At 52.2% G+C, this 27,991-nt stretch overlaps 4 protein-coding genes across 9 annotated transcripts in view; all 4 read right to left on the bottom strand.

Annotated features, from left to right (window-relative positions):
* The window catches only part of MVP (major vault protein), a 20,420-nt gene extending 4,090 nt beyond the window's left edge, over positions 1-16,330 (bottom strand). Inside the window, exons 1-10 of one of the 4 annotated variants that reach the window (XM_023522485.1) lie at positions 16,034-16,330; positions 9,826-9,974; positions 9,435-9,630; positions 5,026-5,149; positions 4,794-4,925; positions 3,802-3,896; positions 3,268-3,504; positions 1,597-1,878; positions 499-743; positions 224-421 (exon numbers count right to left, since the gene is read on the bottom strand). In XM_023522485.1, coding sequence (XP_023378253.1) covers positions 224-421; positions 499-743; positions 1,597-1,878; positions 3,268-3,504; positions 3,802-3,896; positions 4,794-4,925; positions 5,026-5,149; positions 9,435-9,630; positions 9,826-9,974; positions 16,034-16,177 — 1,802 coding nt within the window. In that variant the 5' untranslated portion in view covers positions 16,178-16,330. Of the gene's footprint in view, positions 1-223; positions 422-498; positions 744-1,596; positions 1,879-3,267; positions 3,505-3,801; positions 3,897-4,793; positions 4,926-5,025; positions 5,150-9,434; positions 9,631-9,825; positions 9,978-16,033 lie in introns of those variants that run through there. The other 3 variants (XM_011378691.2, XM_011378693.2, XM_023522484.1) reach the window with 3 other exon arrangements.
* Positions 16,331-16,449: 119 nt separating this feature from the next.
* Positions 16,450-19,032, bottom strand: PAGR1 (PAXIP1 associated glutamate rich protein 1). Its single transcript, XM_011378688.1, has 3 exons — positions 18,225-19,032; positions 17,938-18,020; positions 16,450-16,882 (listed from the first exon to the last, which is right to left on the bottom strand). The coding sequence occupies exons 1-3, from the start codon at positions 18,704-18,706 to the stop codon at positions 16,683-16,685; spliced, it is 765 nt and encodes a 254-aa protein (XP_011376990.1). The 5' UTR covers positions 18,707-19,032; the 3' UTR covers positions 16,450-16,682.
* Positions 18,225-22,955, bottom strand: PRRT2 (proline rich transmembrane protein 2). 3 transcript variants are annotated; one of them, XM_011378689.2, is made up of 4 exons: positions 21,212-22,804; positions 20,699-20,831; positions 19,039-19,129; positions 18,225-18,322 (listed from the first exon to the last, which is right to left on the bottom strand). In XM_011378689.2, exons 1-3 carry the CDS (start codon positions 22,073-22,075, stop codon positions 19,074-19,076), a joined length of 1,053 nt encoding a protein of 350 aa, XP_011376991.1. In that variant the 5' UTR covers positions 22,076-22,804; the 3' UTR covers positions 18,225-18,322; positions 19,039-19,073. The 3 variants fall into 3 exon arrangements, with proteins under 3 accessions (XP_011376991.1, XP_023378255.1, XP_023378254.1); XM_023522487.1 differs by lacking the exons at positions 18,225-18,322; positions 19,039-19,129 and adding an exon at positions 22,815-22,955 and having other exon boundaries at positions 19,324-20,831; positions 21,212-22,140; XM_023522486.1 differs by lacking the exons at positions 18,225-18,322; positions 19,039-19,129 and adding an exon at positions 22,815-22,950 and having other exon boundaries at positions 20,702-22,140.
* A 1,012-nt stretch (positions 22,956-23,967) lies between these two features.
* On the bottom strand, positions 23,968-27,990 carry MAZ (MYC associated zinc finger protein; the record flags this gene model as incomplete). The annotated part of the gene is made up of 5 exons (XM_011378814.1): positions 23,968-25,079; positions 25,388-25,611; positions 26,425-26,596; positions 26,872-26,935; positions 27,335-27,990. Coding segments are annotated over 4 exons (1,095 nt in total), but the record flags the coding sequence as incomplete, so codon positions are not given.
* Position 27,991: the final 1 nt, after the last annotated feature.

Raw genomic sequence — 27,991 nt, 5'->3', positions numbered from 1 at the left:
TATTGTGTCCCCCAAATCCTGCTCCCAGGAGATGAGCCTACATCTTCCCTGGGGCATCAGACTGGATTTGCAGGAACCCCTGGGTGTCCTTCTTGACCACGGCACAGAGTCAGGCATCCCACCCGCATTCTGAGCCCAGCACTCCAAGGAGGCCTCTTGCATTCTCAGGGTCCTCCAGGGGTTGCCCCAGCAGCAGCCTCACCACCTCCTCCCCACCCCTTACCAATTGTAGGCAAGCTGTAGCTGCAGCCTGGCATGATCTGCAGTTTCGATGGTGATGACGTCTGTGAAGAAGTCAGGACCGAGCAGCAGGCAGAGTGCCCGGCGGGCGTGGGGACGCTTGGGCCGCCCGGCCGAGAGGGACAACACCGTGAACTGTTCTTCAGGACCCAGCGACACCAGCTCGGGCCCAAACACCACGCTGCAGAGGGAGCCAGGAGTCAGACACCTGGAGAGCCTCTCTCGCTGCCAGCCCCTCCTCCGGGGGAAGCTCCTCACCGAGCTCTCTTCTCTCTGTAGTCATACACCTGCACGGCAGCGTTGTGAGGGACGCGGTAGCTGACTACGCGGGTCTTGTTCCGGGGAAGAGAGGGCTGAAGGGTCTTGCTCATCACCTTCTCACCCCTGTCCGCCAGAGGGTCTTGCCCCTTGTTCAGTAGCTCCTCTACCCCAGGAGGCAGCTCTTTCTCCCACAGGACCTCATCCTGCGTCAGCATGTAGGTGCTTCCAATCACAGCACGCACCTGAAGAGAGACGAGTAAGGAGAAATGTTACCAGGATGGTAAAACTCACCCAGCAGTCCTGAAGCAGAACTGGTCGGGGGTAGCGGAGCATCCTGGTTAAACAAGGTCTCTAGAATGAGGATGCATTAAAGTTCTCCATCTGCTGGCTCTGTCATCTTGGGCAAGCCACTTTGTCTCTGTGCTTCAGTTCCTCATCTGCAAAATGGACCCAGTACAGGATACCTCATAGGGTTGAGGAATGAATGACATCTCACACGTCTAGTGCTGAGAATTTGGCATATAGTAAGTGCTTGATATTTCTTCTGGAATTTTCCTTCATGGGACACCTCAGAGGGTGTCCAAGGGACAGATGCAACCCTAGGAAATAGGCAGTATACACTAACACTGCCTGGATTCTGAGCTATACTTTTAGGTTGCATTCTTAGAGAAAGAGGTCAGAGATGTGGTCATAAGTCAAACCAAGGTCAAGGTTTCAGGTGAGGGGGCAAAGAGGAAGGATTCCACCAGGATAAGGGCATGGGGGAGGAGGTCAGTCCTTACTGTTCCTATGCCATACCCCAGTCAGACCTTTATGCCAGGGGCCAGATCTGCAGTGGAAATGGAGTCCCCATCCTAAAACCTGGCTCACCGTCTCCCTTGGGGGGTTTTCTAGAATTTGAAGTTAGATATTAAGACAAAGGGAAGGCAAATACTCCACAGAATGCCTTCATACCTACCAGCCGGCTGCCTTGGCTGCTACTGTCAATGCTGAAGTCCCCTCCCTGCCTCCACCACGTTCCTTTCTCCATCTCACCCAGAGCAAGCCACTACCATGGCCACATGGCAGTGACGGTGCCTATCCCTCAGCTGTTACCTTTCCGGTCTTGACATCCTGCACGTAGATGCCCTCATTCTCGTTCAGGGGGATGGCCTGACGCTCTTCTACCACCTCCACCTTGGCAGACGGCACATACTCCAGGGGTCCACGGATGAGCCAGTGATCACCGGCCTGGTGTGAGACTCTCTCCTCGTCTTCCCCCTCCTCCAAGGGCTGCAGGGCCCTTAGCAAAAGCCCTTGCTGCTCTGACAGCACATATACGTCCTGGATGCCTCGTTCCAGCCTCTCTCCTGGCTGCAGGAAAAAAGACTTCTCTCCCTAGTGGGGAGACATGTGGTTAGGAGCAGTTCCCACTCAGGGTTGCAGTGCCTCTGACCGCACCTCCCCTAGCTCCATGTGGCCATGGGCTTGTATCGAGGACAGGAACCCAAAAAGCACCCTTCCTATCCCCACATTGTAATACAGTGAAGTGCTGTCTGGACCATGGGGCTCTCTACAAATGCCTACAGATCTCATCTGGTCAAACCTACTCTTAAAAGATCCTGTGAACTGTTAGCACCTGGATCCTCACAAGCTCAATAGTTAAGAACTAACCTATTGTTACTCTTAATTTCTCCCATGTTTTGTTTTCTTGTGATAGTTTAGTCTGGGCATTGGCAAATCCTGGTCTTTGGGCCAAATCTGGCTTGCTGCCTTTTAAAAAATGTGTGTGTGTGTATTATACATATAACATATATATTTGAGATATAATCCGCATGCCATAAAACTTATCCATTTAAAGTATATAATTCAGTTGTTTTAGTATACCCATAGAGTTATCCCACCGTGACCACTATTGAATCCCAGAACATTTTCATCACTCTGAAAAGAAACCCTGTACTGTCCACCCCTACCCCCCACAAACCACTAATCTATTTTCTGTTTCTATGGATTTATCTATTCAGGACATATCACATAAACAGAATCATACAACATGGGGCATTTCATGTCTGGCTTCTTTTGCTTGGCATGATTAAATTTATCCATGTTGTAGCATGTATTGGTACATGCTAATTGTCAGTACATGAACTTTGGTTCACGTTCAATTTTTTAAAGCTGAATGATATTCCATTGTATGGATTCACCACAATTTTTATTCATTCATCAACTGATTGATATTTGGGTGTTCCGGTTTTTCATGCCTGTTTCTACAAATAAAACATTACAGGAACACAGTGGCACTCGTTCGGTCACCAGCTGCCTAAGCTGCTCTCACAGCGTGACAGCATACGCTCACAAAGCCCAAAACATTGACGGTCTGGCCCTTTATAGTAAAAGTTTGCAGACCCCTCCTAGTCCCATGGATAGTTCAGAGAGGGGATGAGGTAGGGATGGGGAGAAGGGTAAATCAAGAGATTTACTTTATGCATAATGAAAAATAAGCAGAAATATGAGAGTGTCTCCAGGCCTGCAACACAGGGCAGGGCCAGAGAGGAGGAGCTCCCAGAAGAGGCCTCAAGCGAGTGACCTGAGGTCAGGGGCTGCCCGGGAGATTGATGGGTCAGCGTCTCAGAGCCAGCACCTAGTGTGGGAAGGCACAGGGGAAGCTGTGCCAAGGTCGGCATTTCCAGAACACATACCTGGGGTGGCAGGAGAGAAGGGAGAGAGGTCCGAGGGCCTCATGCCATTCAAGGGCACTCACCCTCCAGGGGAGGTGGAGGCACTTACCTTGACCACACGCTTTTGTCCCAGTTGGTTCTTGCCATCCGGTCCAACTGGGTCGAGGATAACACAGTAGTTACGGGGGCCCAAGGTGGTGATGGGCACGACCCCCAGCACCTCCTCATAGACATCTGGCACATGGGCCTCCGTGTCCTGCACCGTCACCAGCCACTCCTCCCCAGTACGGTGCACCACTCCCCTCAGGTCTTGGAAGTTCTGCCGAGCCCGGAGGTGCAGGGCTGTCTGCAGAGCAAGACATTGGCGTGTTTGAGTAAACCCACCTCCAACATCCTCAGGGGACCTGGGAACCCCACTGGCCACCAAATGCTCAGCTCTCAGTGACAGTTTCCATTAACCCAGGACGACTTTTTAACCCTGATGACTCAGGATACTCTTCAGGTTATCTGACCTCCAACTTTTTCTTTTAGTGGCCCTAGAAATAGTGCTTCTCTTTTACGCTCATGTATCTGCCACCACCTCCGCCACTCTTAGCATTCTTTTCCCCATGGTCCCTTAACCCACATCCTCCACAACACAAACCTTTTCTGTAAGGATCACAGCATCCACCAAATCCAGAACCTCTTCAAACACCGCCGGGAGATATGCACCCACAGAGCGGACCAGCCATTCTTCTCCTGGGCCAAGGGCAGAGAGGTAGGAGTCAAAGGTCACCCAAGCCTGCTCCCCAGCTGCTCCTTCCCGAAGCCTAGACAAGAGGACACCTGCAGGACTTTTGTAGGTGAGGAGGTGTCACTACCCCAAGCTCAAGGGCCTGACAGGAGTCCTTGTAGTTATTCCTATCTTTGAGGCTAGATCAAAACTAACCCTGCTGAGGAGAATACAAAAACTCTTCTAAGTGTTCAAGTTGTTGCTATGCCAATACCTGCTATGACTTCTCTATGCTCCGAAGACCAACTTTTTTCCTTCTCATAAAATGCAGACTGCCATTATTAGAGTCATTGATGTCTTTTAGATTATTAGAGAAGCAAGAATGCTTGGGTACTAGTTCCAGCCTTGCCCTTTCTGGCCGTAAACTCAGACAAATAACCTAATTTCTGTGCTTCAGCTTTGTTACACTGAAAATGGGAATAGTAGTGACTCTGGCTTGTTTGAGGACTAAATAAGTTATTCGTAAAGCATTATGAACCACACTTGGCACACAGTAAACACTTCACAGTAAACACTGTTTAATACGTCACATTTGTTAAATATAATTGCCAACTGCATGTGAACACCTGCTTTGCTGATTTAGAAACAGACATGGTCTCTGCCCCCAGCTCACGGTAAAGGGTAGGAAGAGGGAAAAGACATGTCAACATGATCATGATCACAGGATTAGGCCCAGAAAAGCACCACGTGAAGGTGGGTGGGGGAGTAGCTTATGAGATTCTCAGGAAGCACTTCCTCCCAGGCTGCAGCCACTTGTAAGGGCTTTCCCTGACCTTCCCCCCAACAACTCCTCCCCTACTCTCCCCCACTCCCCGGGGAAGCATGGCCTTCCCACTGCCCTCAGGGCCCCTCTGAAACCCCACCTGTCACCCTCTCCTTGTTGTCCCGGTCCTGGCACTCCTTACGAGCCCTCAGGCGCAGAGCCTGGTTCTGCCTGATGATCGTGGCCTGAATGATCTCTACAACTTCCACCTCCTTCTGGGGGATATACGTGCCTTGGAAGGGAAAATAATGTGAACGTCAGAAAATATCAGGGCTATGATGGGAAGGCAGGAAACCTCTGACCCTGATGCCGGCCCAGTGGAAAGAACTTACCTGGTCCTTCAAATAGCCACTCATCTCCTGCGACTACCTTGTCTCCACTGTCATTCTCAAAATCCAGCAATGCCTTAAGATGAAGAGCAGTGTTGGGCAGAACGACTTGAAGTGGGGTGATGTCCTAATAGGGAAGAAGGGACATTGAGTGCTCTCTCTCCAAGAGTCAAACTTGATGCCTTGGAGGTCAGAGCCCACGGCATCAATTTTTACATATGTCCCAAAATAAGACCCAGAGTGGAATGTATAGGTTAGGGGTAGTCCCAAAGCCATCTTGTCTGAAGACAGGGCTGACAGAGCAAGAGGATGAGCCGAGAGGACACATTCCTCTGCATGAAGTGCTCAGAAGTTTACGCAGAAAACTGGGTAGAGGGCTTGATGACAGATGTGGGAGAAATATCTGGGAAGCTGAATGAATATCTCAAGTCCTAGTGTACACTGGGGCCCTCTAGGAAGCAAAAAGAGGTGGGAAGGTGCAAACTGCTAGAACAGGCACATTTTAAGAAGATGACTTTTTTTCAAGGTTTCCTCGTGGTCACAATACAGCCATTATATTCCAGTCATCTCATCTCCTGCCATCAGGAAGGGGGACCTGGCAACAGGTAGCCAAACCTTTTAGAAGTCTGTAGAGGTGTTCCTATAAATAGGACTTCACTTGATCTTTGATGTGAGGGAGGCAGGAAAGCAAGGAAAGAGAGGCTCATAGAGGCTAAGGGACACAACCAAGGTCATACAACTAGTAAGGAACAGAATCAGGCTTGAGCTTTAGTCTTTAGTGTAGCCTACCTATTGCTCCTTACTCCAAGGCCCTGAGGTAGAGAAGGTCAAATAACTGTTCTACTCACTGATCACACACTGGATTGGAGAGAGGCAGGGCTGGAGGTTTACTGCCCACGCAAGCCCTTCCCTGTACACACTACATGTGCATGGCACTCGGCTGGTTGTGAAGTGCCATGGAGTTTAAGTTCTAGCAGGTTTATGATAAAACAGACTATTCTCTCCAAGCAGACTGTGGACAGTGTCAAGGGAGGGAGGATGCTGAAGTTCAGATGAAGGAAAAGTTAGGGAAGGCCCTCAGAAAGTGGTGTTTGAATTGGGAATCAAAGAGTGAGCTGCCTTTTGATATAAGGGTGTGAGAGGAGGAGGAGAAGGTAAGCATTATGGAAAGAGCATGTAATCCAGTGTGTTTTTTCACCTCCCACATCTACTCTATCACTACTTCCTACCTGTTCCATCACAATTCCAGTCTACCTTTACCTATCCCTGCCATTGCCCTCACCTAAGCCGCCAACATCTCTCGTCTAGATGACGGCAATATCTTCCCAACTGGTCTCCTGGCCACCACCTTTGTTTTGTTCCACTTTACCCATCAAGTCTTTTCAGGCAGACTTCCAGCTTGGGTGTCTGGGTCTCCAGTAGTGTCATCAAGTAAGATTGGAAATATGGGAGAATAGATATGGGGGTCAGAGGAAGTGTTAGTTTGGATGTCCAGTATGAGGTGGCTGTAGGACATCCAGGAGAAGGCTTCCTAAAGGCAGTTAGGGGCCTCCCAGCTAAGGTACAGGGGTGGGTGTCTTCGTCAAAGTAGTCAAAGTAGTCAAGGCCACAAGAGCATGAGAGGGCACAGAGGTGGTTCGGGACAGAAACTGAAGGGTGAGAGGGCAGGGAGGAGGGGAGACAACTAAGAAAATGGAAAAATGATATCAACAGTCGAAAACATAAAGACATGTTTTAATAAGAGAGATCAACAATGGATGAGGTTGAGAGGAACTGCGAGACACAGAACAATGTCCAGTGGGCCTGCAGTTTGTATGTCTTGGGTCTTTGTCAAAGTGAGGTGGGGTCAGGGGCCAGATGAAGGGGTTTGTGAGGGTATAGAGCAGAGAACATCAAGCGTAAGTTGTCATCAAAGAATAAGCAGGAAATATAAAGCTGTAAATAGCTAGGAATTAGATTCAAGGGGCATAAAAGCACAAATTTAGCATGCATATCCTGGGACCTAGCTAGCAATTCTTATGTTTCTACTGTTAAAAAAAAAAAAAAAAAAAGCTAGCATGCATAAGGTCACACAGATAAGGATATTTATTGCAGCACTGTTTTTCTTTATAAATTGAAAACATCCTAAATGATACCCAGTAGGGAAATGGCTAAACTTCTATCCATCATATAGAATTACATACAATTAAACAAGATATGACTTATGTACCAAGATGCAGATGTTCACTCAAAAGACACTGGCAAATGACAATGTGATAGCTCTTATGCAAATAGGTTATAATCAGTACTTTTTTTTTGATACAAACTAATGTGAATGCATAGACATATCTGGACGTGTATACCTTGACTGGACGGTAGTAGATAACTCTGGGGAACAGAGAGCAGATATTGGTGGTGGAAGTCAGGGAGGACTTTACAGCCTCACGAATTCATTCTTTAGAATGAAAAGCTTACACAAGTAAGCCTTTAAGGCCAGAATAGGATGGAAGAGGCAGAGCATGTTGATTGGCCAAGAGAAAGATATTAGCAGTGGAGAAATAAAAGACATGAGAAGCTCTAGGTGAGGAACAAGATCTCAAGAGACAGAAGATGAGTCTTTCTGGGTCCATCTGATGGAGGGGAACCTCCTGGAGGCTCCAACAGGTAGAAAGGAGATCAGAGTAGGCACAAAGGGAAGGGGACACAGATCCGGATTCTGCCAGATGGCCTCAACTTCTAAGTAGGTGACCGAGTTGTTTAAAAGAGGGTGGAAAATAGGAAGAGAGTGGAGAATGATAAATATTTAAAAGCATACAGAGAGAAAGCTGTTTGGGAAGGAGAGAATTGATGAGCAGGGCCTGGATTGGAATGAACCACTTGACTTATTACCTATTTACAATACTGTTGTGGTGGTGGAGCTGTACACTGAACTAGGAAACGCCTCCTGGGTATGAACACAGAAAGGGCAGGTGCACGTAATGCCAACCCAGGATTATGCCATACGTCCAGCACACAAGAGAGCACAAGAAATGTTAAAACGAGGTTCAGCTGGGACAGGAAAGTGAGGCCAGGAAAAGAATCTGGGGTCAAAGGCCTGAGGGGACATGGCTAGGAGGAGGAGGGCTAGGAAAGGGAGACTGGAGTAATTTTAGAGGTGGAATAGTTGGGAGAATGACCATGGCCAGACTGGACATGGCGCTGAGCAGGTCTGAAGTGGAACAGAGGGGCAATATCAGAGTGGAGGTCACGAAGGCCAAGCTGTTACAGGGTCATTGCAAGGATATTAAATGAGGCTCCTAGGAGGACAGGAAGGTGGGGGAAGGGAGGTCCAAGCCAGGTGCCACCCTCTTTATAGACAGGAAAGGAAGTGGTACAGACAGAGGCAAATGCTGACTCTCTGGTGAGAAAGTGGCATTGGGATCTGAGGACGGAGAAGCCAGCCCTCCTGGCTTGGAGCACGTGGGGTTTGAGTGAATGAGCTGCTGTGGGCTGGGAAGCAGAGGTTACAGAGGCAGGAATGAGGAAAACTTTCTCTTCACCCTAGGAAGTTTTTAAATACTAGTACCCAACAACCCCCCACCGCTCCCCACCTAGAGGGGGATTTAGTTGGTCTGAGGTAGGCCCTGGATATGGGTGACTTTTAACTTTTGACAGTTCCAGACTTAAATAAAAGTTATTCTAACGCAAAGAACACCCCTACACAGTTCACTCAGATTCCTCAAGGGGTAACATTCTAATCATTCTTCATCACTTTCTATCTCTACACACACACTTCTGCAAAGTGGCTGCATCTACTGGACAGGAATTCTCAAGGTTCCTGGGTCACGCTGTTATGCCTCCAGGATCAAGCACTGCTTAGCAGAGAACCCAGAGTGACACAGTATAGAAGTGCAAGGAGGTGAAGACAAAAGAACAGTTACGGAAACAAAGCTGGAATGCTCACTTGCACAGGCCTAGGACCTGAGTGTGACAAGAACAAGGACGTGGCTGCAAGTGCAGGTCTCCAGTGCCTTCCCATGGAAAAATCACAGGCATCTGAGCCCAGGTCTCATCTTGTCCACCATTGCTGTCACTGCCCAGCAGAATCTGGCACTGTTTGAGTTAATAAAATGCTTACTCTTGGCACAAGTCATTCAGTGCCAGACTGGCCAGGAGCTTCCAACAGGTTGTAGAGCCTGGCTGATTACATGGTGAGATGGGCAGACAGCTTGCAAAGGAGGGGCCAGTCTGTTATGAGCATGTGAGGAGGAAGAGGGAATTTGGGGAATGTGAGTGGAGGGGCAATGAGTCAATTCTGTCTCTGGCAAAAACCAGGAAATGTTGCCCCACCCCCTCCCATGGCCCCATTTTTTTCCCCCCAGAAGGTAGTGTGGAGCCCTAGGACAAGGTGGCACAACAGGTAGAGTGTGGTATAGGGGAGGCAAGACAGATACCTTTTCCAGTACCTCCCCTGGGTACAGGGGGAAGGGGTCCTGGGCCAGCCGGATCTCTAGGTCAGCGTGGCGGAGCCGTACTTGCCCTGTGACATCTAGCAGCACTGAGCCCTGGGCATCCCGAGACACTGGGTTGGCCACAGTGCAGTAGTGGCGTGGGGGGACAGTCACCATGTGCACAGGGGCAAACAGGACCCTGTTGGAGGGTGAGAAATGGTGTGAGAACCCACGGGATCCTCACTTCCACCCTCAAAGGAGACAGTGAAAGGGAGAGAAAGGTCCCTGTCACCCAAGTGAGGGCCAATCCAAGGGAGAAATAGACAATTGTGCCAGCCAGATTAACAGGCCTTCCCGAGCCCCAGGTCCCCCATAGCCCAGCCCCGACACCAACCTCTCATTGTCCTGCCGGATGTAGGTATTTGGCCCAACCTCCACACGGGACACATTGCTGTTCTGGTCTAGCACATGGATGTAGTGGTATGGAGGGATTCGGATGATGGACTCTTCGGTTGCCATAGTAACTTCTGAGCCCAGGGCAGCATATAGTGACAGGTGGGGAGAAGGTAAAGATGAACACAGGGGGTCTGGGATCTGGCAGGCATGAGCCAGAAAAGTGGCTGGGAATGGTGGAATGAATCCTTCTCCCTCCAATTCAGATTGTTTCACCTTTCACCATTCTCACGCCCACCTCTTCCTTTCTTCTTCCCATCCAGGCAGCACAGCCCATCCAGGCCTACCTCCGCCAAGAACTGCCCGACAGTTAACCATAGAAGCCCAGGTCTCTGGGCTGTTCCTTTCTCTCATTTCCATCAGCTTTTACCTCCTGGAGCTGCCTGCAGCACTGGAAGGAGCTTTAGATCAACACTTTCCCAATCTCCAACCCCCATGGTGTAGAAGCTGAGAGGACAGATCAATCTGGAGGTGCTATGGCCTTCTCCAGTACAGTGGGGAGCAATGGCTCCTTCTGGAGCAGGCAGCCTGAAGTATTCAAACATTAGCTCATAGCCCAAGAATATCTGCATGATCTTTGTCTGTGGCCCCCCGACCCCTGTGCTTTAAGTAGTCCTGGGATGAACTGTTCAGACGTGAGCACCTCTCAAGGAAGGGATCCCTGACAGAACTGTTGCTCCTGTAGAATCAGCTGAATTAGAAACAGCACAAATTATTCTATTTCTTTCCTCTCCTTTCTCTGTTGCCACTCTTGGCTCCATGCTGTCAAGGGTGGGGGTGGATAAAAGGGGGTAAATGAGCCCTGTATTGCACCCACCCCATCCTATCTGCTTTTGAATCTAGGACTTGGCCTGTTCAGGAATGTTACACCTACCTAAACCCCATCTGTGTCTCCCGTGTGCCTTGGACTTTGGAAAGCATGTGCCTGAGCCACACAAAGGGCATCAAGTTTACTAAGCCACTCAAAGCCTTGTCCTCAGACTTTGGTGAAACATTTCTGAAGTTACCAGAAAGGGGTGGCACCTCACCTACTCCATCATTCATCCAACTTCCAACCTGAGTTAAAAATGGGAAGGAGGAAGGAGAATTGGCACAGGAAAAACAGGCAGGAGACGTGACATTACAGAATCAAGGTGAGGCCCAACAGTTTTACTTGATCTACATAAACTATAAAACTTCAATTTGGGGGTTTAGAAACAGGAAATTTTCACCAACTCCAAGTTCCTGCTTTTCTTAGAGATTCAGGAAGTGGGCCCTACATTCTCACATAGCAAAACTGGCTAGAACCAAGCAGGAGCTGTGCCCTCCAGATGGGACCCGAGCCTTCCTGCTCACCAGTCTCCACCGCTCCCTGTTGTCTAACACTGGGCTGTTGTTCTCACATCGCATGCTGGGCTGCTGTTTAGGACCCGCTACCTCAGTAGCACTCAATAGGACTTTCTATGATGATGGAAATGTTCCAAGTCTGTGCTGTCTTTGGACAGGCCACATGTGGCTAGTGAATACTTGAAAATATGGCTTAGTGTAACTGAGGAACTTAATGTAAAATTTTAATAGCCAAGTGTGGCTGGTTGATCCCATATTAAAAAGTGTAGCTCTAAGCAGCCGAGTCTCAGAAAGGGATGAGTCATTCAAAGCCACACAGCAAGTTAGGAGAGTCCCGATAGGATGCTTAGTCCAGTCCCTCCGGTGGCAGCGCCCTGCAGTGGTTAGGGGCACAGATTCGGACACTATCTGGGCTTCCTTACAATTCAGATCTGCTTTTTTGCTCTTAATGTCTTGTTTCCTTAATGTCTTACCTCATTTTGGAAGAGGTTACAATTTTGATGTTTTCGTGGTACACTTTCCACAGCAGAAGGATGTTATTCTGCTCATTCTTTTATATTGCAACTTTGTATGGAATTTGACCTCGATACTTTTCTGTTGTTCCTTATATGAATTTCCCTTAACTTGTAGGAGTGGCTTTTGTAAAACCAGGGCTCCCTCCTCTGTTGATTTTAGGTAGTACTTGAAAATGACTGGCTTTCTGCTTCTGTTCCTCTTCTCACTCTTATCTGGACTGTCTCTTTTCTTCCTCTTTACTGCCATATCCTGACCAGCTGTGTTTGTACTCCCCAAAGCTGCTCCCTGACGTAGGACTGCCTGGATCCTGGTTCCAACCCTTACTGGATGGGTGATCTTAGACAAGTCCCTTGCCCTCCCTATACCTGTTTCCTAACCAATAAACAGGATAGAGCATCTACCCAAGTTATGAGGACTAAGTTAATCATAAGGAACTTAGAACAGAGCCTGGTTCCTCAGAAGCACTGTGTCTTACTGCCAGGGCAAGGAATGGCCCGAGACTCAGCTCCCCTGTCCATTTAGGGCATGTGACCTAGCACCAGAGGCTCCATATCCCACCTGGAATCTCAGCCTCAACCTTCATTTGTTTACTGGTCAGGAAGGTGGCAAGCCTTGTGTCTCCCCAGCTGTGGGGCTAGAAGCATAGCAGAGAAGGGGTGTATGGTAGCCAGATGAAGTCTTTTTCAGCTGTTCCTTTGCCAGATTCTCTGCAGGGTGGAAGCCTGGCCAGAAAGCCAGATGGGAGGAGAGGAAGAGCTAGGGTTGTAGGCGGAGGTGTGAACAGGGCTCTGTGAGGCCCCACAGGGAAGATTTGATCTCTAGAAGGCCACACAAGGCTGGGAAGCAGGCTCTAAGAGCCTCCAATGGCTCCTTGTTGGATGATCCCCACCCCTTATGGCCGAGGCCTCTCCACCATCTGTCATCCCAGCTGGGCCCAGGCTGAGAGCCTCGCCCAGCTCAGTGACTCAGCTGAGAGTCATACTTATAGCTGATCAAGCTGGGCTCCTGCCTTGTTCTAAGGCCAAGCCCTTGCCAACTACCCTTGTTTCAGGACTAGGATCCTGTCTTATAAACCTGACCTCCCATCCACCATGCTCTAAAGCTGTATTTTCCACCTGGACCACCTGCCAAAAACAGGCTTTACATTTTCACTCTCACCAACTAGAAAAGTGAGTTTCAATATAGGGCCTCTCAGGAGATCTGGGGAAACCATCTAAGGCAGTATGTTTGTGGCAAGTTTCAGATTTAGATTTTTGTAGTTTACCAGATGACATGTACAGTTAGAGCATTTTATTTCCAATGTATCAAGGCCCTCAAAAGTCAATGGTTCAGGATTGTGCTGACCTTGAGAAGGTCTTGCTCAGACTTGGGTTTGGCCCCAGCTCCCCAGATCCACCAGACCTCTTTTCAGTGCCTGCTTCTGAGATCTGCTCCATAGTCTGCTCTTGGGGCACATACCCAGACATGCCTGATCACATGTCCCTCAAGTGTCATGAGGCTCCTGTAAGAACCAGTCCATTTTCACCCCAAGTCTCAGAGACCAGCAGCTCCCTGGTACACAGCACTCTCCCCCCCTCCCCCAACACAAAATGGAGGGGATAATAGGTACATGAGCAGAGAACAAAATATCCTGTAAGAAGCTGGGTTCATTATCTAGTTACAAGGCAGCTCTTCACCTGTATGTTGGCTCGAAAGTAAACTTATGCTACAGCAAAATTTAATGAGTCACAAGTCACTACGTGTATCTTCAGAGTTAAGTGACTAACACAGTGAATTTTAAACAGCATGTGCCCAAGTGACCAGCCACACTGTGTATTGGTCTGCAGTGAGCAGGAGTATAGGCCTCACTGGGAAGCTGTGCATAACACAGAATCTTGGGCCCCACTCGAGCTGCTGAAATCAGTTGGTATCTTAACTAAACCCCAGTGATTTGGGTACACATTAAAGTATGAAGAGCTCTGGTCTAAAGCAGCCAGTCTCAACCATTACTGTACATTAGAATCACCTGCAAATCTTTCAAAACTACCCATCTCTGGGGATTCTAATTTAAATGGCCTGGGATGGGATCTAAGCATTGCTATATTTAAAAGCTCTCCCGCTGACTCAAATATATAGCGAGATGAGTTGTGTCACTGCTGGCATGATTTTAGGCCACTTGCTAGTCTCTGAGCTTTACTCTCCCAGATTGTGTAGTGAGAATGAAAGTGACTATTTCCTGGGTTTAGAGACTAGACATTAGAGAATTTTAGAGGGTTTAGAGAACGGAGTACGTCTAGGAGGAGGAACAAAGATGAGCTCAGATTACAAACTGCTGCTCAAGGGCAAGGAATTTTATTCTCCCTCAGCCTGTTCACTACCAGGGCCAAGTCGTCCCCTAGCCAACACAAGCCCCCTTGTCTCAAGTCCTGGGCTATTGGTCCAGGCAGGCCTGAAGCTGGAGTTGAGGTCAGTGACTCAGCCTTGCCACAATCAGCTCTATCAAACTTAGGTTAAGAAACTGGATGTCGAGTTCAGCATAAACAGGCAACAGGCACTCATCTGCATAGTTTTCTTTCACTGATTTCAAACATTCTAGTCTTTGTTTGGAGAACACAAGGGTCACATTACTCAGGCATTGTAGAGAGGCTGTTTTCTCTAGACAGCTTCCCTGTTTAGGAAAATTATTTCCTGCTTTAGGGGACTACAGTAGAAATTCCTGAGGATTTGTCTAACGTAAATCACTTTTTAGCAGCAAAATTTTAGGGACTTTTCTTCCTAAGAAAATCTCATCTGAGCTCCAGCCCAAATGAGATACTTCGTAGGAGGAGGAGCAGCTCTGCCAGCTCAGGATGCTTCTTATCCTACCTCCATCTGACCTCCCGGATGCTGCCAATTAATGTCAATCATTGAAGATGAGGGCTGCCTAGATTAGAAGTGACCCAGGAACTGGGCTTTAGAACCCCTGATCCAGATCAATGTTTTCTAAACTCATCTAGTTATAGGATTCAGCTGGGAGTGCTCCGAGGCCTCACCCCAGACCCACTGGGCCCAGGTTTCCAGGAGAGACTCTGGAACTCGTATCTTCCGCAAGTGCCCCAATAACAGCTCCCACTTATGCAGAACTTAATCTGTGCCAGGCATTGTGTTAAGTACCATTAATTAACTCATTTAATCCTCATAAGAACCTAGAAATTAACGAACTTGTTCAGGATCACATGATCAAAGGCCGAAGCCAGAATTCCGCCCCAGGTACCTAGACTGAAGAGCTCCCAAACCAGGAGGCAGCTGGCTTCTCAGGCACAAATGTCCGTGAGATTCTAAACCTAGGATTTGGGTGGGGCTGGTTACTTTCCAGGAGATAGAACCAATGGTAGTTCAAAGGTGAGCATTTTCTGCAACTTGAGAGAATAGCAGTCAACAAGAAGGCATGAGTTACCAGGAAGCCCTTAGGCTGTCCTTGAGCCACCCAATCAAGGTGGGTGCCCCACCTGCTCAGGGCTTTGGAGAGCTGCTCTGCCCAGAAAGCACTACCCGAAGGCAGGCTGGGTAACCTGTGTGTCAAGGGCAGAGACAGGCAGGAGTTTCCAGGGAGTCAACTGGCATCCCTGACAGCCGGCCTTTCCCCCATAACCCAGGGGTTCACCCAGGCAGGGATTAGGAGAACCCCAGGGACATCTGCTTCAACTACCATCCCCCACCCCTCCATGCTTCACCCCCAAGATCAGAGATCCAGAATTTCAGACTAGTGGACCCACATGAACTTCCTGTTTTCCACTTCCCCCTTAAAGAGAGAGAAAAAACCCTTGCTCATCAAACTCCACACCTTCTGGAAATCAAGCCTGCCTTAAGATCACTGTGCATGACTTCTCAAATGATCTGCAAGGCCCACAGTTGGCACAGCACTGAGTGGGGCAGTATAAAACTCTCAATGTTTGACAGAGTTGTTAAATCTCAGTGGGGTCAAATCATATTCTAAGAGCTCAAGGGGGACAGGCCAGAGCTCAAGGCCTCAAGGAAGGGGATGAGTACAGTAGGACCCAACCTAAGTCTAGGAAGGAGTCTGAATGGATCCCTTAAGTTTCCTGTTCTTACATCTGATGTGGGAGGTTGAAGTTGGAGAGGCCTGAGGGGTATTGGCAAGGTGACAGATTGAGTTACCCTTCAAAAGACAGAGAAACTCCAACAAGGAAAGCAAAACCTCCCAAGGCCAAGCCTCCATCCACCTTCTCCCCTCTTTGCTTCAGAGAGGTCTTGCCTGCCCCAGAAGGCCCTAGAAGGCAGGACAGGGTTAGAAAGAACCTTGAGGAAAACAAAGTCCCACCACTTACTCGGGGCTTTGGGGCCAGTAAGAAGTACTCACATCCAGAAGTGTGGCTGACTGCAAGACTCCTCAGATGGGGGAAACTCCCGCACCCAGCCCAAGGCATCACTTCCCGGCAGGGAGGGCAGGCTTGGGGGTGGAGCTTGAGCATTTAAAGGGCCCCGTGCAGCTGGATCTCGTTTTCTCCTCTGGGCGGCTTTCACTGCAGTTGAAGGAACTGCAGCTCATTTAGCGCTCAAGAATTCCTGCCTCAGACAGAGCCAGTTGGCCTCACTGGAAAAAGACTGGGAAAGGTCAGAGGGCCTAAGGCAGGTGCTGATTGAGTTCACCTCTGCTCTATGAGGCTTTAATTTCCCAGTCTGGGTGAAGACAATTCTTCCTTTCCACAACTGTTTGGGCTCCAGCTGCACTGCAGCCCCTTCATTAAGAGAAGATAACTTCGTATATTTTATTTTAGATTCAGAAAATTCAGCCCAGGTCTCCAAATAGATGTTCAACAGAAAACACACACACACATATATGCCCGCTTTCTGGCAAGGTGCTGTGTTGGGAGCTTGGAGTTTCTCTACTCTTCCCAAGTTTCTCAGTGCCCTGGGTTAAGGAAGGAGGGCCAAGGCCCAGGCAGGTACACATCCTGCACCCTAAGGCAGCAGCAGTCAGTATTTCCGCTGCCGGGGGAAGAGACTACTCCCTGAGGACCGGAGTGGGGGGCTGGTGGGGCTAGGGTCCTCTGAGTCCAGGCTGAAGAGGTCCCTGCCAGTACGAAGGATCTGCTCCTCCAGCTTCTTGTGTCGCTTCATGTCCGAGAGGACCTTGTCCAGGCGGGCCTCCCGTTTCTGGCTCCGGGCTGAGCTTCCTGGAGAAGAGGAAAGTGAGCAATGTGGAATGGAATGAGGTAGTGTACACTTGCCTGGATGTTACCAATTACTTGGGGAGCTTACTAAACATTCAGATTTCAAGGCCTCTCTCATGGAGGTTCTGAGGTTGGACTTCAGATGGGGTGGGAAGTAAAGGTCTGAATTATGAGAAGGCACCAGTGATGTGAAGACCAGGAAAGAACATCTCAGGCAGTGGAAAAGCAATTGCAAAGGCCCCAGAGTAGGAATAGGGAGGTCTGTTCAAAGAGGAGTGTAGAGAGCTGGGAAGATGTGAAAGACAAAGCCAAAGAAATAACATGCAGGCCATGACAAACGGTTTGGATTTCTTATTTTAAATAGAAATACTTTTGGAAATCTGGGTAGGGGGTTGGAGTCTCTGTCAACATGCTCTCTTCCCTCACCCCAGCAATGGAATGCTTTGGAGGATTTTAAACAGAAGTAAAATGACAGGATTTATGTTTTAAAAGGATCATTCCAGTTGCTAAGACTTGGAAGCAGGAAGACCAGTTAGGAGCTACTGTAACTATCCAGGCAAGAGAGTTGGTGGCTTGGATGAGGGAATGGTGTTGAAGGTGGAGAGTAGCAGATGAACTTGGAAATGTTGTAGAGGCAGAATGAACAGGACTTGCTGCTACTCGATTGAAGGTTGGAGTGAGAGAAAATGAAATCAAGAATGGCTCCAAGGGTAAATTATAGGAAGGCATACGGGGTGCAAAGTGGGTCAGATTAGGAGATGTACATAGTAGTAGAGGAATGTAGTCTAGATAATGAATGACCAGGAAAACTTGGACTTCTGGGGAGATGGAGATAAAAGGAATGGGAAGCATGTTAAAATTATGTGATATTCTTTTAAAGACAGGGTATCAGTTCAAGCTGAAAGGATGGCATCACTGTGTGATTACTCTTTCCTGCATCTACAAATTGTGTAGCAACCAAGGTACCAAGCAAAGGCCTCTTTTAGGGAGTCACTTTTTGGGTAAGTGGGAGCAGAGGCTCTTTTACCTCCCCCCCAACTTTTCCCTGTTGTCTGTACCTGGGGTGCGTCTCCGGTCAATCAGGGAGTCCTTTGGTGTCATTGGCTCATCATCAAAGTCAAATTCTGTGGGCATGCGGGGTCTGGAACAGGTGGACAGAAATTGAAGGGTGAGGGTGGTCTCCCCAAACACCCAAACAAGTGCTTCTCCTCAGCTGCCAGCTTTTTCTCTCCTGCTCTCTTCCCTCCCTCCACTTTCCATGCTCCTGGGTCCCACCTTCCCTCCCTATTTCCTCTTGGCATCTGCGTAGCAGCCCCAGGGACAAGGTGTAAAGGTGTGCCCTCACTTTTCCTCTTCCTCCTCTTTGGTCTCTGGCTCCTCATCGGATCTCTCCTCTTCACTCTGGGCCTCAGGCGTGGGTGGCCGGCGGGGCAGGATCTCGGCCTGAAGTTCCAAGGTACCGTGGGCAGCCAGCAGCTCATAGAGCCGCTGGATTTCGGAGGGGGGCGGCATCCAGGCCTGCCCATCCACGGGCAGCTCCACCTCCTCATCGCTGCAGGGCACGTACCAGTCCTCGGATTCTCCCTTGGCATGTTCTTCCCCCTCAGTGCTGGGGGCTTCTCCTTGTACCTCCTCAGCCCCAGACCCCTCAAGCTCGGCCTCCTCCCGGCCTCCTTCCCCCTCTTCCTCGGCTTTATTGACCGAAGCCGAGGGGCCTCCGGTATCCCCTACGGCCAGAGCTTGGAGGCCGGAGGTCACTTCCCCTTCTTCAGACAGAGGCGCCGTCGTGGTGGCCGCAATGTCTCCATGACCCCGGACAAGGGACATAAGCCACTAGGGAAGGAGCCTTGCGATTATGGGAGAGGTAGGAGTACTATATTGGGGATTCCTTGGGCCCCCAAGGGATTGGGCTTCCCAGGGGTTTAGGGATGTTGCTCCAACCAATCAGGCTCCAGCACTGGTGCCTGCGACCAAACTGCCCGTTCCTCGGAGCGGGCGCTCGGTCCCCTCCAAGGACCCCGCCCCACAGATCGAGATCCAGTACTCCAATGTTCCCAGCGACCGGCAGAAACCACTTTCCGAGCCGGATCGTCTTTTCTCGCCTTCACACCGCCCCTCTCCACACCCCGCGATTCCGCCACCTCGGCCGCCGTACGCACCTGGAGCCAAGACCCGCCTCCCAGACGGCACAGGGTCACGGTACGCAGGCGCATAGCGATTGCGCGGAAGGCTCCGCTCTAGTAACAGAGACTTGGAAGAGGAAAGCAAGGGATGACTCGCACATGCGCAAATAGACGCTCAGGTATTACAGGCTGAGACCCACAGTAAAGATGGCCGCCAGAACGGCGCAGGCGCGTATACCCAGTAGGTTCTGCCCCGAAGAGGCGGTACCACGGGACCCGCAGCGAACTGACGTGAGAACCAACTGAGGCGGGACGCCAGGCTCATGCAGTCTCCGTTTATTGGTGTTTCAGACTCATGCAGCATCCGGCATACAAAAAGGGAGAATCTGTTTGATGTATCCTTTTTTTTTTTTTTAGACTTTTAGTTTTTTAACCCCCCACGCGATTTTTTTTTTTTTTTTTTTTTAGAAAACAAAAAACCCGCCAACTCCGAACTGCGTCGTAGCTCGGTCCCCGCCTCCCTAGCGGACTGTCGCGTGCAACAAACCTTCCGTCTCCTCTTAGAAAACAATTATGTAGTTCCCGCCCCTCTTTCGCTCCCTGCTGCTGGGAGCTTTGGTCCTATTTTGGGAGTTCTTTCGTTATAAAACACGTGAATTACCCCAGCCCCGAGGCCTTTAAGAAACTCGCCGATCGAGTTAAAAAGCCCAGGAGAGGCAGGTCAACTTATGCTGACCAGAGAGGGTCAATAGCTGCGCCCCTTCCTTCCAGGTGCGTGTTCGGAACAGTGCTTGTCACCCACGCACCAGTCCGCAAACAGCAGAGACTGGGCTTGCTAGGTCTGCGACCCCGAGGCGCCCGGTGGGCGTCTGGACCTGGGTGGACTCAGCAGAGAACAGTCGGAGCCCGGGCTAGAGAGTACTCTCCTGACATCGCGCCCTCCCCTATTACGTGCGGGAGTTTTTGCAGAATAAACGGTGGCAGGAGGGTGGAGAGGATGCTGAGGGGAGATGAGGCAGGAAGAGAAGGGGGTGCAGGGTGTGGAGAGGGGAGGAGAGATGATAAAGTAGAGAAGGAAGAAAGGAATGGGGGAAGATACTAAGACAAAGTTAAGGCTGGGGGAGACCAGGGTTGAGGTGCAAGGAATTCAGGAAGTTGGATTGGAAGAAGTGCAGGAAGGATGGGAGAGATGCAGGGAGGCTGCTGAGAGCAAAGAGAGTTGGGGAAATGTTCAGGGAGGTTTCCAGAAGTGCAGGGAAAGGGAGGCCAAGAGGCAGGACAGGCTGCAGGCAGAAGTCCAGAGAGGTTAAAACAGTGCAGGGAGAAGGGAGGCCTATGGTTGGCAGAGGAGCCTGGCAGGATGCAGGAGCAGGAGAGAAGCTGTAAACAAGGCTGCTCAGGCTCCCTTGGTCCCTATGGGTGCAGGCCTGGGCCATCGATTGGGCTCCCTGCAGGGGAGGATGGGCCCAAGGAAGCTCCCAACAGGAAGAAAAGTCTTGGAATGCAGGGCAGAGCCCCTCACTTATACACTGTGGGAGAGGAGAGGGGAGGGACAGAGACGGAGACAGAGGTGGGGGACAAGGAAAGACAAACAAGAAGTAGGGAGGACAGACAGGAGAGAGCAGGGGCAGGGATTAGTAAAGCTGCCCTTGCCAACCCTTCCATTCCTCCCAACCTGTCCCAGACCCCTACTCACCGCCTAAGTTGATGACGCAGGAAGCGATGATGATGAGGACCCCCCCCACCAGCGCCACGATGCTTAAGAGCTTGGCCACGCGACCCAGACGCTGGGCCCCATCCACGTCCCCCTGCTGCAGACTGTTCCGGGACTGGGGTTAGGGTGAGTGGTGGGGGCACCATGGCCCAGGTCAGGAGAAGCCAGCCCAGCAGAGTTCAGGTGAAAGGGTTGTCCAGAGGAGATGGGCCAGGCCGTGGACAGTGGTTAAGGGAGGGAGGAGAGTTTGAGAGGCAGGGGGAGGAAAGCATAGGTCAGCAAAGCTGTGTGAAACATGTCTGGACATCCCTCCCACCTGAAGGGGTGGGGCAGTGGTGGCTCAGGGTGAAGTCCTAGGGAAAGGCAAGCAAAGGCCCTGTAATTTGGAAGTGAGAGCCATGCGGAGAGGGAAGGCAAGGCCACTCCTGGGACTTGGTTCCATTGCAGGAAGCTGGGAGCCATAGCAGACTTGGGCCAGGGTCCCGTGGGGCTCACCATGACGGCATAAGCGAAGGCCACGATGTTGACAGGCCACATGGGGCAGAAGCAGGACAGGATGGCAAGGATGATGTAGTCTCGAGGTTTCTGGGTGCCTTCACCTCCCTCTACCCCAGACCCTGCTAGCTGGGAGCTGGGGTGACGGCTCAGGCTACCCCGGGGAGATCCTGGATGCCCACTGTGAGCCCTTATTAGTCGGTCCTCCTCAACCAGCTGCTGCAGCACACGGGGGGGAGCCCCATTGGCTGGGGGAGGTGTTGTTGAGAGTGGTGAATGAGGCTGTGGGGCTGGGCCCTCTATCCCATCACCAGCCTGCAGGGGAACCACTGCTCCATTCTCCTGCTTTTCCTCCATGCTCTCAGTCAAGACCTCAGGGGTGGGGTCTTCCTGGGTAGGGAGCTCTGGCTGAAAGGCTGGTTTGGAGCTGGGCTGGGAACCTGGCTGGGGGTCTAGCTGAAGGTCTGATTGGGGGTCCACCTGGGGAACAGGCTCTGAAGCTGGCTCAAACAGGCCTGCAGACTCCAGGTCGGACCCCTGGTCTGCAATGGCCTTTTTGCTCACTTCTGGCTTGGATGCTGGCTCTTGGCATGATTCTTTGGGGCTGGAGTTGGCCTTTGGTTCCCCTCCTGGGCTTGAGCTGAGGTCTCTGGCTGTTTCTGGGGCCCCTGTTGGGGGGTCTGTGGTTTCTAGAGTTCCAGTGATGTCTGGGCCTGGTTCCAAGGCCTCTGGCTCATCTGGGAACCTAGCTGGGACCTGGAGAGGGCCAGTTCCAGCTTCAGAATGGCCAGGCCCTTCTCCCTGGGTCTGGGGACTCTCCTCTATCCCCTTCATCTCAGAGACCTGAGAGCTGCTGGCTGCCATCTTGAGATGGGAGAGGGCTGAGGGCCTCTGTGGGGAGGATGGAGCAGTAAAGACAGCAGCAAATCCTGGAAGAGGAAGAGACAGGCTTGGTGAGAGAAGGAAAGAGGCGGCTCTCAGCACTGCAGCCCAAAAGGTATACGCTTCCGTCTCAGAGCCAGCCTTGGGTTGCCTCTAGGGAGAGAAAGAAAAGTTGGGGTTTCCTTTGCCTTGGGGTGGGACATCTCTGGGGAGTAGTGCTCTGCTTAAAGTCTTCTGCTTGGAATGCCCTAGGAAGATTAACCCTTTTGTAAACAGGCCCCTCACCATGATCTCTTCCTGCCCCAATTGGATCCAGTCTCTCAGATCCTAACAGATGCCCCAGCACTTCAAAATCAAGCTGTGCAGACACCTGCATACTCTGGCAGACTGAGCAGAGGCCCTATACTCACATTCCACTCCTTCTGCATCCACCCTTCCTCCCCAGGCGCCAGCGGGTGCGGTTTTCTTGCTGCGCGTTTGGAGTGCAGACACCCCTGCCCCTCCCTGGGTGTCCTGGGCATCTCCTTGGAGCCCCTTCTCAGCCCCTCTCCCAGGGATTCCCTCACCCCCGGGGTGCCCCTGGTGCTTCCTCTTCTCATTGGCGTGGGGCGCCCAGCACCACCAGCCAGTCAGCCAGGTGCCCACATTCCCGTGCAGCCCTCCGGCGTCTGCCGTCTGTCCATCCACTCCTACCCGCAGCCTCAGTCCATCCCCGACTTACCTCGACGTCGGCCTCCAGACTGCTCCCGCTGCTGCTGCTGCCACCACCGCCGCCGTTGCAGCAGCCGCAGCCCTGGAGGGAGCGAGTCGGCGCGCGAGGGAGGGAGGGAGGCGGCGGGTCTCCCCTCCGCTCTGCTCGTCCCCTCCTCTCCCTCTTCTCAGGTCCCCTCCCCTACGCTCTGCAGCCGCGCACACTGCCCCCGCCCCTCGCACGCCTCCAGCCCCTCCCGGCCAGCCCAAGGGAGCCACGCGTGCCAGGCCCCGCGTTACCCAGGCAACCGGCGGGGGGACCACTCGCGCCAGCTCCCTACCCCTACCCACGCGCATCTCCTGGGGGTGCCCCCTTCCCAAGCCCTGGGCCCCTCCCACCAACGGTCACCGGGGGTCCTGGCAGAGGCAGGGGGTTGGGTGAAACGGAGAGGGGTCTGCGAGGAGAGACAGGACCAGGGAGAGGAGACAGGACCGGGTGTAGGAACCCCTACAAGCAGAAAGAGGAAGGGAGATGAGGCAAAACTTCTGGCGGCTGCAGGGTGGGGTTTCAAGAGAAAGGAGCCTGCAGAACTAACTCCTACCAAGGAGCAGCAGAAATGGGTACTGGAAGGCTCAAGGAAAGGGTGCCTGGAAAGAACAAGGACTGGGGAAGGAATTCCAAAGGGCAGAGCAGGGGCTGCAGGGGCAGTCTGGAACAGCTGGAGGGGGCTAGGGCAGAGGAACCTGAGGAGGCAGGGTGCGCCATGCGAAGAATGAGACAAATGCAGTTTTTATTCTCAACCTGCTGCTCCAAGTCCTAGGGCTCAGACTTCCCCAGCCTTTCTGTAGCTACGTCATCCACCCTCACCTCTCAGGTCCTTAAGGGTGTACAGGTATTTGGCTGGGATCCAGCAACTGTTTGCTTTTCTAACCCAGGTCTCTTTAAACCTCCACTGGCTATTTTAGGTCTGTCCAGATTGGGTATTCCCTGGAGACCTGGGAGTCCTGGAACTTGCTCTCCACAGCCACTGGAGCCTTGGCCTCACACTGGTGCTGCGTCTGGGGAGGGAGGAGCCAGAGCCACAGGGCAGAGCAAGGCCAGGACTGATACCAGGCCCAAGAAGAAACTCCTTGAAGATGAGACTAGGAGTCTTGGTGACAGCAATTCAATTCAGAGCCAGAGCCAGGTTTTTATTTAAAATTTATTGTTATGGGATCTGCACAAAAGGAGGGGGTGAAGGGTGGGGAACATGCAAGGGACACAGGAACACGATGACATGGCCAGGGCCACAGCTTCTGTCTTGGGGGAGAGGGATGAAAAGAAAAGGCCAGGCTGGAGCTGGGGTGGAAGAGGGAAGGGGGAGACACTGCAGCTGCATTCCCCCACCCCCAGGAAGCACCTCTACCCCCTGGATCCTCCCATTTACCCTGGCCCCCTAAGGTTCCATCTCTTGTCCTGCCTCTGGCCCTAGTGGCTCCTTCTTTTGCTCCCCTTGACTTGTTTCCCCCTGACAGATTCTCAAGTAGGGTGCTTAGGGCCTGACCCCAAATGACCCCACCTTATAAAAGTATAACCTTTAACTTCCCTGCTTCTGCCCCTTCTCCAATCTCACCTTTTCCTGCTTCTCTGAGACAGAATCTTTGATTCCCCTCCTTCCTCTCCTCCCTCCCCCTGAAAAAAAAAAAAAGCACCAATTCCCCAGGGAGGGGCAGCAGACAGTAGGGCAGGACTGGAAGGAGGAGAGCAAGAAGGACCATCAAGGGAGAAGGCTCACAAATCCCTGGAAGGGTAGGGCAGTGGTTTACAAAGAGAAGAGGGGATGAGGGCAGTGGCCACTCTTGTCCTCTGCCACCCCTATCCACTGTCCAGGGGGCTTTAACACAACCAAGGGGACAGGTGTGTGCAGGGTCAGGTCTGATAGGGAGAAGAGAGGAGCAGGAGAAACAAATCGTTAAAACCTAGTGAATTCCCCTAAGAAAACATTTCTTCCTCCTTTCCTTCAGGAGGCTTTGGGTGGTGAGGGAAGCAGTGAGAAGTTGGTGGGAAGAGAGAGGGGGAAAAGGAGATGGTACCAAGGGACTTTCCTCCATTCTCCCCTCTCCCCTCACCAACCTGGAGCTCACCAGGGCTGGGAGGGAAGTGGCTGAGAGCTCACAGGCACCCCCTCAGCCCCCGAGAGGGAACCCACAGCTGTGGGAGGGGCTGCCACTGATGCAGCAGCTGCTGCCGCTGCCGCCGCCGCTGCCGCTGCTGCTGCCGCCGCTGCCGCCGCCATTGGACAGACCTCACCGGTACCTGCATGGTGAGAAACATCAGGAGATCACAGCGCTATCTGAATGGCAAGAGCCTTACCCCTTGCCCCACTCTTTCCCAGATTCCCTTCCCTGGGACACAGCCGTTGCTCACTTCCTGTTTGGTCCCCAGAGGCTTCGGCCTGCATCCCTACCCAGTTCTCCTGAAGGGCCCTCCCTGTCCCAGAAGTCTCCCTAACTTGAATGATAAATGGACATCCCTGGCCTTCCTGAGATCCCCTATTGGGCCCTTTGAGCCCCCTTATCCCACACACACCATCCCACCACCCCCAGCCATGCCCCACGCCTTGCCTGGTGGGTGCGGGGTCCCCCTCAGCAGGTGGGCTGTGGCTGGGGGGCATCTCCCGGGACAGGGGGGGCGGCCCCCCCCAGATGGGTCTGCATGTGGCCGGCCAGCTGGGCAGGGGTCTTGCAGTGCACGCTGCACAGCTTGCACAGGATGCGGTCAGCCCGCGGGGCCTGGAGCCCATGGTCCTTCACCGCGTGGATGCGCAGGTATGCTGCCGTGGTGAAGCCTATTGGGGGGTGGGGTGGATTGGGATGGGGGTATGGGGTCAGCCAGATGGAGACCCCAGAGACGGGGCTGTTCTCCTAGGCTGGGGACACCCTCCTCAGATGGCTCTGTCCTCCTCCCACCACATCCTTGGTAACCTGGGGCCAACTACTCTACTGGGGCTGATAGAATACAGCCCCTCCCTAAGCTTGGGACCTGGTTGAGTAGTGTCCATTTCTTGGTCTTTGCACTCAAAAAAACCCATTCTCCGTGGCTGGGGGATCTTTAATGGGGTGACAGGACACTGATTCCTAGCCACTTGAAGGGTTGACCCTTGGCAGAGACGGCTGTGTCCCCTCCCTCCAGTGCCCCATACAGTCTCAGCCCAGTTACACAGTGAATAAGCAAATGTTTTAAAAGCAGCTTTCTCTGCTACTGGGGCAGGGTGTGTGCTTGTGAAAGCCCTGCGAATATACTCCACTTGCCGGAAAAGCCGAAGATGTAAACTTTTGGCTGCACAGATGAAACCTTGTATTCCAACCCCTGGGCTCTGGCTCTCTTGACCACTCCTTCCCCAAAGCAGCCATATCCCATTCCCATTCTCCCCCCACACACCCAGAAGTTGACTCTTTCTGGTAGATCATCTCTTCCAACCATGACCTCTTAAAATTTAATGACGTTCAACGGTCCTAATGTTGCTTCATTTGCTTCCTAGAGGGCTCTGGGTGCCATGAGCTCTCAACTAAAGCACTTTAAACTCACATCTGTGGAAGGGACTCTGGCTTCGTCCCCACCCTTTTTGTCCCTGGCCCTCCCAGCATCCCTCAGCATGTACCTTTGTTGCAGAGCTCACAGACATGGTGAGGGCCCTGGCTGTGCACCTTCATGTGGTCCGAAATATAAGCCGAGCTCAACATCTTGCCACATACGTGACATGGCACCTTCTCCTCATGTCGTACTGTGTGCGCCCGCAGTCGATCCTTCGTAGCAAAAGCTGCCTCACATTTCTGGGGAAGGGGGAGGGGTGTGGGGGGTGTCAGGAGAGTTAAAGCTTCAGGGAGTAGGGAGAGGGGAACAAGAGGTTAAAGGAATCAGAGCCTTGGGGATCTTTGATCTGTAGGAAATGGGAGTGAAATGAAGAGGCCTTGAAGAAGGGATGAGAAAATGGAGTGAAAAAGCAAAAAGGAGAGAGAGAAAAAGGGGGTCTGAGAGGCTGAACTCAGACAACTACAATGAGGATCAAAATCATGAAAAGCAAGACAGGAGGAGGTGGGCTTCCTACCTCACATTTGAAGGGCCGTTCTGTTGAGTGCACTTGTCTGACGTGACTGTTGAGGTGATCCGGCCTGGGGATACGTTGGGGTTGGAGTTAGGGCCAGGGCCCTGGGATGTGGAGATGACCCCAAATCTGCCTTAGTACAACAGGTCTTTCCAAAGGTCCCTGCGTTTTCTCCCAAGCCTGGGGCTTTAGGATCCTAGTTAAGCAAGAGATCCCTCCCCTGGAGCAGGGCTGCCTAATCCTTGCCAAGCTTTCCTACAATCCAAGAACCCACCTCCTTTGCTAAGTACCACCCCCTGCTCCTTGGTAACCAGGAGAGGCTTTCCTCCCTCCTCCCTGGGAGTGGCTCCCAGTCCCAGTCCTCAGAAACCTCCTCCCTCCCTCCCCACCAGCCAAGGCCAGGCCACCTCCATCGCTGTCCCTCCCTCCCTACCCGCCCAGTGGGCGGCAGAGGCCCCGTGCACACCGGGAGAAGCTCTTGCCACAGTGGGAGCAGTTGTACGGCTTGTGCACAGCGCCGTCATGTGAGCGCACGTGGTAGCTCATGCGGTCCTTGCGCTTGAAGCGCTGCTGGCACACCGGGCACTGGTAGGGCTTCTCGTCAGAGTGCGACAGCTTGTGTCGGTTTAGGTGGTAGACGTCGCGGAAGGCCTTGCCGCACATCTCACAGGCGTGGTTCTTCCGGATGCGCTTTCCCGAGGCGGTTGTGGTCACCACGCCACCAGCAGCCACTGCGGCCGCTCCGCCGCCGGCACCCGCTTCTCCCCCTCCTCCGCCGGCTCCGCTCAGTTGGGGCACGCTCAGGAGGCTCAGGGGCACCATGGTGGGCATCTTCATAGCACCCGAGGGGACCCGGCCAGCCTTGGCTCCCGTGTGGATGGCCTCGTGCCTCCGGAGATTGTAGCCGTTCTTGAACTCCTTGGCGCACAGGGCGCAGATATAGGGCCCCTTACTCTTTGTCTTCTTCTCCAAAGCTGATGCGACGGGGGCCACCGCGACCGTCGAGGTTGGGGCTACGACGGCGGTGGCTGCGGCTGCAGCGATGGTGGCGGCAGAGACAGGGGGCGCGGCCTCGGGAGCGGGGGCCGACACCGGCGGGGGCGGCGGAGGGGGCGCGGGCGGC

This window comes from Pteropus vampyrus, unplaced genomic scaffold (assembly GCF_000151845.1).
Source record: "Pteropus vampyrus isolate Shadow unplaced genomic scaffold, Pvam_2.0 Scaffold347, whole genome shotgun sequence".
Classification (NCBI taxonomy): Eukaryota; Metazoa; Chordata; class Mammalia; order Chiroptera; family Pteropodidae; genus Pteropus; species Pteropus vampyrus.
This window is presented reverse-complemented; position numbering and strand designations above follow the sequence as displayed.

Excerpts from the sequence above, each read along its gene's own strand:
- PAGR1 (XM_011378688.1), bottom strand. The coding sequence starts at position 18,706 with ATGTCCCTTGTCCGGGGTCATGGAGACATTGCGGCCACCACGACGGCG. Across the intron at positions 18,021-18,224 it reads AAAGAGGAGGAAGAGGAAAA|ACCCCGCATGCCCACAGAAT; the intron begins GTGAGGGCACAC and ends CACCTGTTCCAG. Across the intron at positions 16,883-17,937 it reads TGACCGGAGACGCACCCCAG|GAAGCTCAGCCCGGAGCCAG; the intron begins GTACAGACAACA and ends CCTCTTCTCCAG.
- PRRT2 (XM_023522486.1), bottom strand. The coding sequence starts at position 22,075 with ATGGCAGCCAGCAGCTCTCAGGTCTCTGAGATGAAGGGGATAGAGGAG.